Source organism: Protopterus annectens, chromosome 15.part0 (assembly GCF_019279795.1).
Source record: "Protopterus annectens isolate FY-2018-M chromosome 15.part0, PAN1.0, whole genome shotgun sequence".
In the NCBI taxonomy this organism is placed as follows: domain Eukaryota; kingdom Metazoa; phylum Chordata; order Ceratodontiformes; family Protopteridae; genus Protopterus; species Protopterus annectens.
Genome location: NC_056749.1, coordinates 479,021,011 through 479,036,736, shown reverse-complemented (window position 1 = coordinate 479,036,736; position 15,726 = coordinate 479,021,011). Strand labels below are relative to the sequence as shown.

At 37.5% G+C, this 15,726-nt stretch overlaps 1 protein-coding gene across 1 annotated transcript in view; it reads left to right on the top strand.

The window, feature by feature from the left end:
* ATG4A (autophagy related 4A cysteine peptidase) overlaps positions 1–14,929 on the top strand; it is a gene marked incomplete in the record, with an annotated part of 835,516 nt that extends 820,587 nt beyond the window's left edge. The window contains 1 exon segment of the mRNA XM_044057209.1: positions 13,680–14,929. Within this exon segment, the coding sequence (XP_043913144.1) occupies positions 13,680–13,744 (65 nt within the window).
* Between the last annotated feature and the right edge of the window lie 797 nt (positions 14,930–15,726).

The following is a 15,726-nucleotide window of genomic DNA, read 5'->3' as shown; positions in this document are numbered from 1 at the left end:
CTCACTTTATTTTCCTGACTGATCTAAAGAGTTATTGCTTCCTATGTACTTAATAAAGCAAGGCAAGATGAATTGGGTAAGTGGTCTTGTCAGTTCTGAAACAGAGTACCTTGAGACTTCTATCTCATCTAGTATTAGAACATAATTTCAGTGCTGGATTACAAAATGACATCATATACATCTGGTCACATGACTTCTGGCTCCTGCAGTACCCCCTTTACTAGAAACTGAATCAGAATCTAGCACACGTGTCACAGCACACACGTGTCATAGCACACGTGTCATAACACACACACACAGTTTTGCCAAGATGTGTTATAGCATCTGGAAGCTATAAAACTATTTCAAAAACTTCCTCTTTTCCAGGGTAGCAGTTAGTTCAGCCCTAAGCACAGTACAGTAGGATTCCTAGTCCTGATTATCAGACAGTTTGTCTCTGATTGCAGTCAGAGCTGTAAGATACAATCTTTATGGCCTAAACCAGGTAATTTAATTTCAGACTGTTTTTCAAAGCTGAACTGAGATTAACCTCTTCTCATCCAGTATTCTCTGTCACAATATATTAATTTCAACAGTTGCAATACAGTCTGACATACAGGTGTATTTTTTTATGTCCAGCAGGACCCACTGTTGGTACATTTTTAACAGAAGCAGCTTTAAAAATGCATTTTCAACACAACCACCTGTACAAATCAGTTTGATATACAAATGACATATAATTCTTTACAAAACTCCAGCTAGCTATGCTGCAATGTGTTATACATCCACTACCCTACTTTCTGGCATAACTGGTGCTACTTCATATTGTCAGATGTGTGTGCCCATTCTTGATGTTTTTTTTTACTCAATAGTGTGCTTATAAGAGGATTGTTGTTCATTGGTTGCTGGCTGGTAAAGGTTGGCTGGTCCAGGGCTTGCAGTAAGCACTCATTGGTCCTTCTGAGCTTTTTTTAAGTTGTTTCAGGTTGCATCTTCTAGTATTTAGGCCCTGCCTTTGAGAGGAATTCTGTTTATTCACACTGAGCTGAATGGAGGAAGGGCATTGACCGCAACTGTGATCTGTGATGCATACAATAAGTATCCTGTTTTATTTGCTTATTTTTACTAGTTATTTATTCTAACCATTTATAGCACTTTTTAGCGTCTGCTGCCTTCTATTTTTTACTGTATGTTATTGCTATAAACTAATCTGAACTATTGTACTGAATTTGTCTGCCTTGCAGGGCCTTTTAAATCACTTTTGTTACTGTCACACTGATTGTAAAGCTTTTTTAGCTAGTTTTACTGTATGAAAGGTCTTAACTGGAAGTTATCTCTATTTGCTAAGCATCTGTTTGTTTGTTCTGATTTCCTGCCAATGAGTGCATCATATAACTGATTTGTTTGCAGTTAAAAGCATTCTCTAGAGTCTCCTTGCTCCTTTATCAGTTTAAACTTTCACTTAGTGTCTCACTGCTGTTTTTCTGCTGTGAAAAACATTTCTGTAGTGTTTTCTGCCTAAACTAGTGTAGCTAGTAGCTGTAGCATACTTTCCCACTCTCCCTGCCTACTGGTGTCTTGTTGTTATACTTGGTAGCTTTGCAGTAGCCCACCCCTAGTGTAAATTTGATCTGAGACACTCTTCCCAGTCCACTGTCATTTGCTCATTCTACCTAATACAAAGAGAACATTTGGGAAGGCCAGCCCCCTTGGTTTCTTAACCTTGAATTATCTGCTTTCTCCCTTTCCACTCAACTAAAAAAAAAAAAAAAAACTTTATTCAGTTGCTTTTACAGTATTTGTGTCTTCTCCTCCTACTCTGTCACTTCATCTTGATTTTTCTGCTACTTGTTCTCTAAAGTGTTCAATTGCATCTTCTCTGCTGCATTTATTACCTCTTGTTTTTAGCCTGTTTACATTTTAAGTGTTATTCTAAGCGTCTTCATTTTGTTTTAAGCACTTGGGCTTTAGGCCTCCCCCTTAGCTCTCCCTGGCCTCTCTCCCTCAGATTCTGGCATACCTCCTTGGACTGTATGAAGAGAGACATGATTGAGCTCACTGAATATGTGTCCCAGGCAGGTGTGTCCCTAGCCTTAAGCAACATTCTACTGTCACCCAGAATGATGCCTTAGTACAAACAGAAAATGATTGACTTTAACAATTGGCTTAGTTTCTGGTGTCATTCCAGGGGGATCCAGTGCCTGACACCCTGGGAAGATATGATCAACAGACCATGATCCTTTGCTAGAGATGGCCTGCATCTGTCTCACTTGGGCTTCAGGCTTCTGGCAAAGGGCCTTGCCTCCCTCATAGTTCTTTTTTTAGGAAAAGTCATGAGGTCGATACTACCAACATACAAAATCTCAACAAAATGCAAATTAAAGGTCATGCTGCTAAACGCTAGGAGTCTAAACATGAAACTGCACTCATTGCAAGCATTCGTAACCCTGGAAAATGCTGACATTTGTGCAGTCATGGAAACCTGGTGCAAAGCTGCGGAGAGCACCCCAGCCTTACCTGGTTACTCCTCCTGTCATACATTCAGACCCCAAAATGTGGGCAGCAAAGCCAAAGGAGGTGGAATTTCAATATATATTAAAGACACACACGCACTTCCATGCTGGTCAAACAGTATAATGCACAGGACATGCTCCAGGTGCAGGTAACCGTTGATAAGACCCCTATTCAAATTATAGCTAGCTACAGGCTCCCAAATTTGACTCAAGATGCCCACTCCACCTGTCTAGACCTCTTCAAATCTATCAAGATTCAACCCTTTACCCTGACCATGGGTGACTTTAATTGTTCAACCATAGATTGGAGAAATTACTCATGCTAGAACACAAATGCCCAGAGATTCCTCGATTTTATCAATGCAAATGCCTTGGAACACCTAGTTGATACCCCCCACAAGAGGTGATAATATCTTGGACTTGGTATTAACCAGCATGAGTAACCACTGCAGCACCCATATGGTATCATCCTCCCTGTTAAGATCTGACCATAAAGCGTTCACTTTCAAAGTCACAATCTCCCCTGATCCACACTCTAGCTAGGGTCAAATAAACTTCTCCAAAGCTGATTACAACCTCCTGAGGGATGGTATAAACAGCTTCACATCCCCCTCCCCCACTGTAGGAACTGACATCAATGTCCAAATCTACACCGAAGTACTATACAAGCATTTATATAGATGCATAGGAATCAGGAATACCTGACAGGACAAAATCATTCTCTACAAGGAAGAGTAAACCTGGCTGGTGGACATTTGCAATAAATAAACTATATAACAAAAGGAAAAATTGCTGTTCAGGACTAAGAAGGAGCAGGTGCCCAATTGGAAGCAATCTCTCCTTAACCTGAACAAGCAAATAAGAGCACTAGTGAAATCCTCTAAAGGCAACTTAGGGTCCAAATTGGCCACATCTGCTAGAGACAATCATAAGGCCTTCTTCACGTATGTCCGCAGTCTCAAAGGAAACACACATCTGTTTGGAACTGGTGGTCAAGACACCACATGCACAAATTGTGTGGATATAGCCAATCAACTGGCTGACAGATTCAGCGAAAACTTCTCCCCTCTGCCCCCAACCCTTAAATCAGGACATCCCCAGTACCTGCCCCCAACCCTTATCTCTAGGGAACAGGTCATCACTGCCCTCTCAAAGGCAAAAAATACAGCCTCCATGGGACCCGATAAAATTCCAGGCTGCATCCTAAATGAACTCAGGCATGAACTTGCAGCACCATTAGGCACCCTATTCAACCAAAGCCTGAATACCGGCTTTGTCCCAGCCGAGTGGAGGACAGCTACTGTCATCCCTATACATAAAGGTGGAGTGTCCAGTGAGCCAAGAAATTCTAGACCTATCAGCCTAACTAGCTTGATCGGCAAGGCAATGGAACGGATTATCATGGACCTCGTTAACAGGGACATTGGCAACCTCCAAACACTCAAACACACACAGTTTGGCTTTGCCAAGGGGAGGTCATGTCTGTTAAATCTGGTTGACTTCTTTGAGAAAGTCACCAAAGCCATAGATAAGGGGAAGGCACACAGCCTACTTTGACCTGGCAAAAGCCTTCGACACTGTTCCCCTCTCGGGTATAGTGGATAAATTCTCTCAACCAGGCATCAATCCATATGTTACCAGATGGGTAGCAAACTGGCTCACAGATAGAACCCACCTAATCAAAATAGGGGAAGCCACCTCAAGCAGTAGACCCATAACGACATACCCCAGGGATCGGTCTTGGGGCCTCTGTTATTCGGGATATATTTCTGTGAGGTGCTGGCCAAAACCACTGGGCTATGGCTGACCAAGTTTGCAGATGAGTGCAAACTGGGAGCAGTCATCAATTCCCCAAGTGATGTGGACACCCTCCAAGAGGGTCACCCAAACAAATGACTGGTGCCTGAAACATATCCTCAAGCTTAATCCCAAAAATGCATCATCATCCCTTTTGGGATTTGGGCAGCCAGGTTGATAGCAACCTGACCTTTGACCGCCATGTTGCTTCTGTTGTATGGAAAGCTTTCTACATGGCCCACCTCATAGGTATGGGTATCTCATCTCGGGACAAAGAGGTCATAAGATCCTTGTATTCTTCCCTTGTAAGGTCAATTTATTGAGTATAATGCTTTTTTCGGCATGCACCTCACAAAGTACATGCAGCAGCTGGCTAGACCACAGAGGTTCCTCACCAGGAGAATCCAAGGCCTCAAACACCTACCCTACACAGATAGGCTAAAAGCCCTGTCCCCTCTACTCAGTTTCATACTGACTCTTCAGAGGTGACCTCTGTCTGGCATACAAAGCAGTCTCAGACCCTGCCTTTATGGGACTGCTGCATATCCACAAGTCAAGCTCCACTCGAGCAACTCATACACGCGACCTCAACCTGGTCTATGATATCAATAGGACTTGTTGGCAGAACAGATTTTGTGTCCCAGAGACACCCCCATGTGTGGAATAGACTCCCTCTCTATGTCAAGCAGAGTACCTCATTATCCCTTTTTAAGCGCAACCTGGATAACTGAATGGAAAACAGAAAATACACTCCTGGGATTCCACCTGTGTCCCTGCTGGACAGGGGCTCTGGGTGCTGACTTGTCTAAACATGGGCTAAACTCTTGGCTAGGCTTATAAGGGCCTCAGGGCCAATAGCCTAGTAACCTCCTATGATCCTATATCTGTCTGATGTATGCAAGCGTGTGTGCGTACGCATGTGTGCTTATATATATATATATATATATATATATATATATATATATATATATATATATATATATATATTTATATATATATATATATATGTGTGTGTATATGGGAGCGCTACAGAATCCTGAAAGCCTAAAGTCCTGAAGAACAAAATCCTGAGACCAAAATCCTGAAAGTTCAAAATCTTGAAAAACACAATATACCAACACTTACTATATTCCAGCACAAGTACACACAGAAACATATTACCCTTCAACTATATGCAGGGGGGCAAGCTCCCATCACTCCCATTGTGGGGGGCTGTGCCCCCCACACCCCCTGCTACTTAAAATAACTCAGAGATTGCACTTCAGTACATTAAGTGCAATCTGGAGTTGATATATTTAAGTACCAGGGGGGTGTGGGGGGTGCAGTCCCACACATGGGGGGTGCAGTGGGGCTTGCCCCCCTGCTTATACTTGGAAAAGAGTAGTATGGTTTGTGTTTTGTTTCTGTATGTACTTGTGCTAGAATATAGTAAGTGATGGTATATTGTGTGTTTTCAGGATTCTGTAGCACTTGTATTTATATATATATATATATATATATATATATATATATATATATATATATATATATTTTTTTTTTTTTTTTTAAACAATTAAATAATTAAAAATTAAAACAAACCAAACCCTTCATAAAAAATACATTTCCAGTTCACTTCCCTATTAAGTCCTATAGGGAAAAGTGTATTCATTTTTTATAGCAAAGTAGTTTCCTTTCTATGTAACTTATTTTTGTATTCTTGCATAGACATATAACCTCGATGTATATGATTCAAAACTGTGGCTTGTAACCCATTTGGATCACTACCATGACACTGTTGAAAATGTATAGCTACTAGATTATATTCACTACTTTTCTTATTCTCTAACATGCTCTTTATCCCTGGTAGAGAAACCTCTTTTGGTTTCTTCTATATAAAATTTACCACAAGGGCACTTAAGCCCATATATAACCTCCTCTGTTTCACAACTATATATCCCTTGTACTTGAAAGTTCACCCCATTAATACTATCAAATGTATTTACCACAAAATGACATCCAGTACATCTGCCGCACGGGTAAGTACCCTTTATCCCAACTGTAATGCTTCTAGTGACTTCAAGCATCTGCAACTTATCTTGAACTAAAAAGTACTAATACTTTTACCTCTGCTATAGGAGATAACCAAATTGTTTCTATTTAAAAGTTGTAAAGTGTCATCCTTTTTAAAAATATCCCAATATTATTTTATAGATTCACTAATTTGTCAGCAAATAAAGTATATTTTGTGACAAAAAATGGATTAATTTGTTATTTTTTACTTCAAAATTAATCCAACCTTTTTTTATACCCCTTTGGGGTGTTGCCTTATCAATTATCAATTATAACTTTTTTCACTCCTTTTAGTATAGCCTATCATATGCCTTAGTTTCAAACATTTTTACAGATCTTTCTGTTTCCCCATAGCTCTCATTTTCATCACTACAAAGTCTTGATGCACTCTAAAATTCACCATAAGGTATCGATTTCATAGTATGTGGTGGGTGACAACTTTCCCCATGTACCATATGATCTTTTGTGACAAATTTTCTATAAATCCTTGTTCTTATCTTCCCATTATTCATACCTTCCAACGTCGCATCTAAATAACTTTTTTTCCTTTTTGCATATCATCAAAATTTATCCCAAAACTGTTCAGTAAAACTTGATGTATATTCGGAACCACCATCACATATAAAAATCAAATCATCTATGAACCTTTAGTATTTTTCTACATATTTCTTAAAAGACTCATTTGTGTGTGTGTGTATGTATATATGTGTGTATGTGTGTGTGTGTATATATATATATATATATATATATATATATATATATATATATATATATACACACACGCATACACACATACACACACACATACACATGTATACACTTTCAAAAAGGCCCATAAATAGATAAGCATACATGGGGGCAAACCTGCTCCCATGGCTGTCCCTTGTAACTGTCTATGTAATTCTGCATTAAATTAAAATATGTTATTTGTCAAACAAAAAAGCAACAAGTCTAAAATAAAGTGAACATCAGGTCAATCTCCCAAAAAATGTAATACAGCTTGCAATCCAAATTTATGTTGGATATTTGTATACTAACTAACAGCATCTACAACTACAAAATACATTTCTTTCTTCCATTGTGTGATCTTAATCTTGTCAATAAAGTCAAATGCATCCTTAATATAGGATGGTAGTTTAACTACTTCCCCATATAAATACTGATGTAAAGAAAGAGATGTGTGTAAAATAACTGCATGCAGAAACTATTGGATGACCTGGTGGATCATGTAAACTTTTGTGTGTCTTAGGTATACAATAAAAATAGGGCATGGAACATGTTTTTACATTAAATTTATATTCCACAGCTTCATAGTCAAAATATTTCCCATTATTCAAAAGTTCTTTATACTCTATGATAGCCTTATTATAAACCTCTATTTCAATTTTAGCATACACATTCCTATTATTCAAGTACTTTATAACACATCTTAAGATATTGGTTATATTTCATTACCACCAATTTACCCCCTTTTTCTGCTTGCTTGAATATCAAATATTTTTTATGTTTCAGTTCATTCAAACTTAACCATTCATCCTTTGTTAAATTATACTTAGCATCTTTTTTATTTTTATTAAACACATTTACACTCTTTTTCCACAGTAAAATTTAACATTGATGAAAACTGTTGAATAGAAGCATTCTTAAAGGGCAGAATAAAGTCATTTTTATAACTTACATTTTCTGTATTAAATTTATAATATGCATTTGAAATTTCTGAATCACAAGAATAAAAGCTGTCATCTGTGGATTCAGACATATCACAATCGTGATACTCATAGTCTAGACTATTTTTGCAGTAGTCCAGTAAATGAATTTATGAACAAATTAAAACGTTTCCCCGTTCAATTCATATAGCCTTGTTAATGTTGTTGGTATGAATTTTAAACCTCTATTTAATACTGCAATATCAACTGCACTTAAATCATAGCCCAACAGATTCACCACATAACTTTTTACATCAGTTACTATGTCTGACAAACAAAAATCAATCCCATTTACCTTGTTAAACCTAGGAAAGGTATAAGTGTCCCTCTGCTGGTCATGTCCATTCCAAGTTCTCTTCCGCCCTCCTGGTCTACCATCACGTTTCCCACGAAAATTCTCTTGTAAATATAGTTCATTCCCAGCATTGGGTAGTCGTAGGTATTCACCTTCACTCTCATATTCTGTCAACAATGCAGCAGTTTCTGTCGATGTATATGCTGTAAAGTGGGACTTCCCTTCTTCCTGCTTCTCTCTAAACCAAACTTGCTGATGTTTAGACCGCTGATTGGACATCACACTAATTGCCCGATTCAACTTATAGTCTTTTAAATCTTTATGTAACTTAGATGTTTTCCTTTTAATCAGTTCATGCTCATAAGTAGAAAGCTTATCATTAATACTTCTAAGGAACTGCTCCAACATAATATTGTAGGTTTTATGAAGTACATCTCTACATAAAGTCTTGGTCTCTTCCTTAATTTTCTACCTTTTACACATGTCTCGATCATCTAGGATGCGAACCCACTACAGAGTACAATTATGGGCGGCTGTAACCCAGCGAGCATAAAACTGTCTGTTGGTTTAGACAATTCAAAGAGAGTAGAGGGATTTTTTATAGAATGCAAACCCCTCAACATTATATTAAGTTCAATATATCTTTCTAAACTTTGTAAGTTGTAAAATAAGGAAGTCTCTTGAAAAATCTATTTTTTCCATCTTATTTAATATTGTCTATACCTCAGATGTCACCAGTCCATCCAAGCTTGTCCCAATTGCAGTAAACTGACAATCCGTTATCACCAGTCCATTCAAGCTTCTCCCAATTACAGTAAATGGATTAACGGAACTCTTTCTCCTTTCTTCTTCTCATTTATTAAAAACTCCAAGCATTGCATCACGTCTATTAGACTGCTCATTATCATGATTGGAAGTCTCTGCAGAGTTACCATTATTTGATTGTGCCAAAAAACTTTCTGTAGTCCACTGTGAAGAATGAAGGTAGTCTCACAAAGCAAACGTGGTAAAGATGAAAACTAATCACTAGCCATTGTGAACCATATAATACAACCAAAGGAAAAAATGAACGAAACACCACAAAGAAAAACAATGGCTAATGGTATCAAATCTATTTAATGGGAAAACCTTAAACACTCCTAGCACCACAGCTTAAACAAGCCTTTACAAAGTATAATACACCATAAAATGCACACAGCTTATATACATTCAGTAAATTAATTAAACAATTAAATAATTAAAACAAGCCCAACCCTTCATAAAAAACATTTCCAGTTCACTTCCCTATTAAGTCCTATAGGAATGTGTATTAAATTTTAATATCAAAACATTTTTCTTTCCATATAACTTATTTTGTATTCTTGCATAGACATATAACCTTGATGTATACGATTCAAAACTGTGGCTTGTAACCCTTGGATCACTACCATGACACTGTTGAAAATGCATAGCTACTGGACTATATTCACTAGTTTTTCTTATGTCTCTAACATGTTCTTTAAGCCTAGCAGAGAAACCTCATTTGTTTTCTCCTATATAAAATGTACCACAAGGGCACTTAAGCCCATATATTACCCCCTCTGTTTCACAACTATCTATCCCTTCTACTTGAATGTTCACCCCATTAATACTATCAAATTACTGTAAAGAAGCATTACAGTTGGGAGAAAGGGTACTTACCTGTGTGGCAGATGTAATGGATGTCATTTTGTGGTAAATAAATCTGACAGTATTAATGGGGTGAACAAGATGAATACATCTGGGTGGCTTACTATCCTTAATGCTAAGGAAAGGAAGTGGATTGTTAAATTAGGTGGGCTTTTTCAGCCTGGATTAAGTGACCATTTATAATTAGCCAATAACCAGCTCTGTTTAATTAACTGATTTATACACATTCTGTTGATGTGACACGTTTATGTTTAACACTGAGGAAGGCTATTTCAGCCGAAACTTGTTTGGTTGAATTTTTGTGGGGTACAGGGTTTTTCCGTACCCTTTTTGTTATTTATGCTTCATTAATAGAAGTTACATTAACCACACTTAGTGCTGGGCTTGATTTTTGACTTTGCTGAAGGTTTGTTGGGACTGTACACGTGCCATACCGGCGAGGGTGATTTTGGTTTGGTTTTCAAAAAATCCTTTTACCAGACTCCAAGACAAACATAAGTCAAGCCCACAAACTTTTCAGGGAATCAGTTAATAACTTACTTAAACCTGGAAAAATCACCCAGCCTACTCCAACCCAAAATTAAAGTATTGCCTCAAATTTCAACTCTCATTTTTTCAAACCATAGACTCGCTAATCAAAACCATTACACCAAGCAGCCTATGTCTACCAACCCAAACAACTAACATAGTTCTTTCTCCTTTAAGTCAGTCCACACCTCCATTATCAAAAAAAATCTTTCAAAAACCAAAACCCACCACTGTAGCCCCTGACCGTCTCCTTCCAAAATACATTGACTGTCACAGTAGCATACCCAGGATCCATCCTAATAAACCTCTCAATAAGTTGAAACTTTTTCCCAAAAACTGTGGAAGAAGTCCTGTATCATACTCTAGCATAAGGGTGGCCCATCCACTGATATCTCCAATGACAGACCCATTGCTATTTTGTCATCTCATTCAAAAATCCTGGAAACGCACATCAACTCCAAGCTTCTTAAATTAATTTTGCAACACAGTCTCCCTTCTCCAACTGAATACAACATCAGACTCTGTCAGAGTAGCACTAGAGCCTTACTCAATTTCATCAGTACAGTTAACTAGAGTAGAAATTCCAATAACCTTGCATCGACCATCTTCCTAGATGTATCAGAGGCCTTCAGTGCTACTGTCAGGGACCAAAATCTCCTGCTCAAATTGTCATCACTAGGACTGGCTAACTCCACCCTCCTTTGGTTCTGCAGCTGTTTGATAAACAAGCAACAGGTTGCTAAATGGGACAATGACTATTTTTCCTTCTTACCCATATCCTTTCATGTGCTTCAGGGTTCGTTCGTAGGTCTCTTACTGTTAAACCTATTTATAAATGACTTGCACATTTATCCAGGCGTGCCACATTAGTCAGTTATGCTGACAACTCTGTAGTTTTATGTGCTGCTAAAGATGATTTTACTCTGTCAAGTATATACACAACAATCTTACTCTTCAATTGAAACTCAGCTGAAAAACTCCTTCTCAGTGTATATAAAACAATGCTTATGTTATTCACCCCAAAACAGTACATTATGCAAAAAGAGCAGTCCAAAAATTGAACTGGTAACACAAACCAACTACTAGAAATTGTTATAGATAACCAGCTGAAATTCAACCATCACATAATGCAAGTAGTTAAAAAAAATGGGAAAAAAACTAGGCTGTCTCTACAGAGCTAAGTGTTCCTTCTCCGATACAGCTAGGAAAAACATCTCCTCCACCTATCCTCTCCCAACCCTGCTATATTTACTTCCACAGGTCTGATCAGCTTAAGCTGCAAGTAACCCAAAAACTCCAACAATGCTATGAAATTTGCTACTATTCTGCCCCAAATGGCACACCACTGCTCAACATTCCAATGTTAACAGGCTAGAACTCTCACATACACTTAACTGCACACAACTACTGGTAATCCATAAACTACTCAGTAAAGCAGAACAATACCCCAATCATTGAATCCCTCATTCACACACCCCAGAGAGAAAGCTTTGTGCTGCCCAGCAGACTGTTACTTATGATGCCTAAATCTAAAAGTACATCAGGTGACACTGTTCTCTGTCTGTGTTGCTAAGAAGTGGAACTGTCTTCATCTTTATCTAGAACAAATTGAAATCCTGAATTCCTTCAAAATTGAACTTCAGGAACATCTTGTGCATACTTGGCTGTGCTATTGTAAAACTCCTGGCTAAGATTATACACTAAAGGTCTGCTGCTCTTCATTATGCATCACATTCATCATAATGGAGCCTACATTTTTTGAATATTGTCTGCATTATCATATGTCTTCTAATCTTAATGTTATAGTACGATTTTATTTCTGAATATCCTGTGTTTTTCTGTCTGTTGAAGGTATGTTTTCATATTATTTGAATTTTTATTCGAAGTACAGCTGAACATCCTGTGTAATGATATGCAATGTTTCTGTCAGAATGACTGAGCTTTAGTTGTTAATGTATTCAATGTTTAACCTGCTGGAGCTTTTCTCCCCAGGGCTCCAAGGAAAGTAGGTTTATTCCCAGTCAAGCATTCATGGTCATCAAATGCAATCAATTAATAAATGACTAAATAAGACTGACATTCTCTTTTGCAAGCGTTTTATTTTTAATATGCTTCTTTGCCTTCATGATCAGCTCTATTCCTGTTTTTGAGCCCATTTTTTCCACAGGCAGTGGTGACCGTCTGGTGCCTGGAATACAATTCGGCTGGAAGGAACTGTCATCCATAAAGGCATGATGGCTGCTTTTCCCTACCCCCCTCTCACAGCTTCCTCCTTTCTATAGGAATGGAAACAACTTTTCTCCACTGGCCTAAGAGTTTGGCTTCACTTCCCCAGGCCATGATTGCCTGTTAAGGGGTAAACCCTAATTGTCCCCATACTGGAGGCCTACCCTATGTCTCTGACTCCATGTCTATAGCATTCACAAAGCAAAACTCAGAGGCATTTGTAGTAATCCTAACTCCTCTTTTTGGCAGCTGATTTCCATACACGTATCACAGTGGGAGCCTACAGCACCTCATCTGACCCATGTGTACGTCCTTGACTGCACTGTGAAGGTTACCTTCTCTAGTTGGCTGATAATAAGCTTGTGTCCCATTTCATATGCTGGATCTCACATTGTAGAGCACCAGCAACGAAGCAGTGGACCTACTTCCCCTTCAGAGCAGGCAAATCAGAAGTGCTCCTGCAATGCCCAACCTCCTAATGTAACCCATGTCATGTGGGTCACAGTCAGGGCTTTATCCCTCTCAGCACCTTGTCACATCACATTAAATAGTTTGGTACTGAAGGAAGGAAAAATGTCACTCGAGCAGTAACAAGAGCCTTGAAGGGTCATGAATCTGCAAATCGAGCTTTAAGTTGAACGCACTTTCTGTATCTGTACTAAAAAATTTTTACTGATGAGCTGCATAGAACATGTGGAAACAAAGTTGTTTCCAAGCTACTTTGGAGTGCCTGAAGCATACAAGTGAAAGTTCCATTCTTTGTACTTAAGTAATTTTTCATCATCCGATGTGATGTTTTTAAGAAAATCAAATGGCAATTTAGAAGTCTCTAAGTAAGTGTCAGAACTAATTTTGACAAACTTTTATTCTAATGCTCTCTCTCTCTCTCTCTCTGTATATATATATTTTTTTTTCCAGAATTTGTTGAATCTGCTGACAAGCTATTTGAATCTGAAGAAGAATTTGAAATTCTGAATGCATGAAATTAAGTATTGCTGCCTTGCTTCTGGCTGTTTACATCAGCAGAGTTTCATGAACGGTTTTGAACTGTATCAGTCTGTTTAGCTATGAAGTGACTGGATCAGAAGAAGAAAACTAGCATAAAAATATGCAGCAACAATCTGATGTGATAGTTTTTCATGTATCTGCATGCAAGATAGACAAAATACAACTAAATGGAAATGCAAAAGAAAAAGTTACTGTCACATTTTTAGCATTTTTTTTCTTTTTGGAACAAAAGAAAAACATCAAAGACCCAAGTTCAAATTCAGCAGAAGTGTTGAAATGTCGGATTGTTGTAATAGGGTGAAAGTCAGTTGGATTAGTCTTCATGAATGTTGAGTTAAAATGCAATAAGAAAAATGTGTGCTCTTTGCCAAACCAGCAGCAAAGTTTTAACGTGAATAGTGTTGTGTTCTGTTCTGTACTTCTGTGTTACTAGAATGTTTGTACTTCCACAGTTTTTTTTTCTTCCCATTTATTCATTTAAACCACTTTTTATGGTACTTTTAAAGGGCTAAATGTATTATAAATGTATCTTTATTTATGTAAAATATGTATCTTTGTAAATATTGTATGAAAAAATGTAAAATATGCATTTTTTTCTCATGTTCACTTTTACAGTGCCAGCTTATTTATAAACCCATTTATCAGTGTCAGATTTATAGCCACAGTAAGAAGTAGCCCAAGAAACCTCTCCTTCAGGTATACATTTTCAGAAATCATTAGTGCTACAGAAATTACATTTCTGGAAGCTAATCTTACAACTTAACTGTACCTACAGTTCTTCAGGTGGGACTTTAATTTGTTGCTGAGACGTGGCATATTTATAATGCATTTCCTTATTGTTTACATGTAGTTACTGTGCTTGGCAGGCTACATGTTACAGAAACAATTTTTTGTTAGATCTCCTGACTGAAGCACAGAAACAGAATGAAATTAGTCCCACATTCTTCATTTTTAACGGTCAAGAATTATGTCTTAAAATGTTTACTCACATGACATGTGGTACATCTGCAGGGAAACCAGAGTTAAGCATTTAAATTTAAACAGTAAGGTGTAATACAGTAGACTCAGAAGATATAATTAACACCAGCAGAACCAAGAAAAACGAGTCCAGGAAAGGAACACTGAACCAGGATAAATAGACACTTTATTGAATTTCAGCAGAAAAATAAAACAAGCACTTTCACTCGGTAAATACCGAGCTTTCTCAAGTTAACACTGAGGTGCCATAAGCATCTATAAATAGTACCTTGTAGGTCACCTGATTAATTAATTAACATAATTAAGGAGCAAACCACATGAACAAACTAAAACAGTGCAGGAATGCTGCACAAATATCAGTTAAAATAATAAAAAATCGTAAAATGCTGTGCTAATGAAAGTGTTGACTCAAGTTGAGTAAAAATTTAATGATATTTCAAAAATCATGTAAAATAAAGATGAATGAAAATAGACTAAAATGCTATAGAAACTGATGTACAAAAACAGCATAAAAGAGAATACATGTTAAAAACACTTGAATATGAATTTAAAAATATGTATAAATGTGTGAAGAATAAAAAGGATGGCCATAAAATATAAACTATATTGATATATAAAAATAATTCTATTATAAACGTGCCATCCTCAGTTTGAGAACACTGCTGATACTAATATTCTCATTTAAACCCGGAGGTCTTCCTGCATCCAACTTAAGTTGCCAAAGAAGTTCTCTATATTCTAATGTAGTCTCCCAATCCCCGCCTTTGACATCTGGTATCACCTGTTCTAAAACAAGGAACCTGAGTTCAAAATTAGGACACATAAGAGAATGTTTAAAGAATGCATTAGATTCATTCTGTCAGAATATCGTAGAAGTGTTCATAAATTCTTTTTCGTAGGGGCCTTTCAGTTTTTCCAACATAAAAACTGGAGCAGGTGGTGCATAGCCCTAAATAAACTACTCCTTTGCTTCCACAAT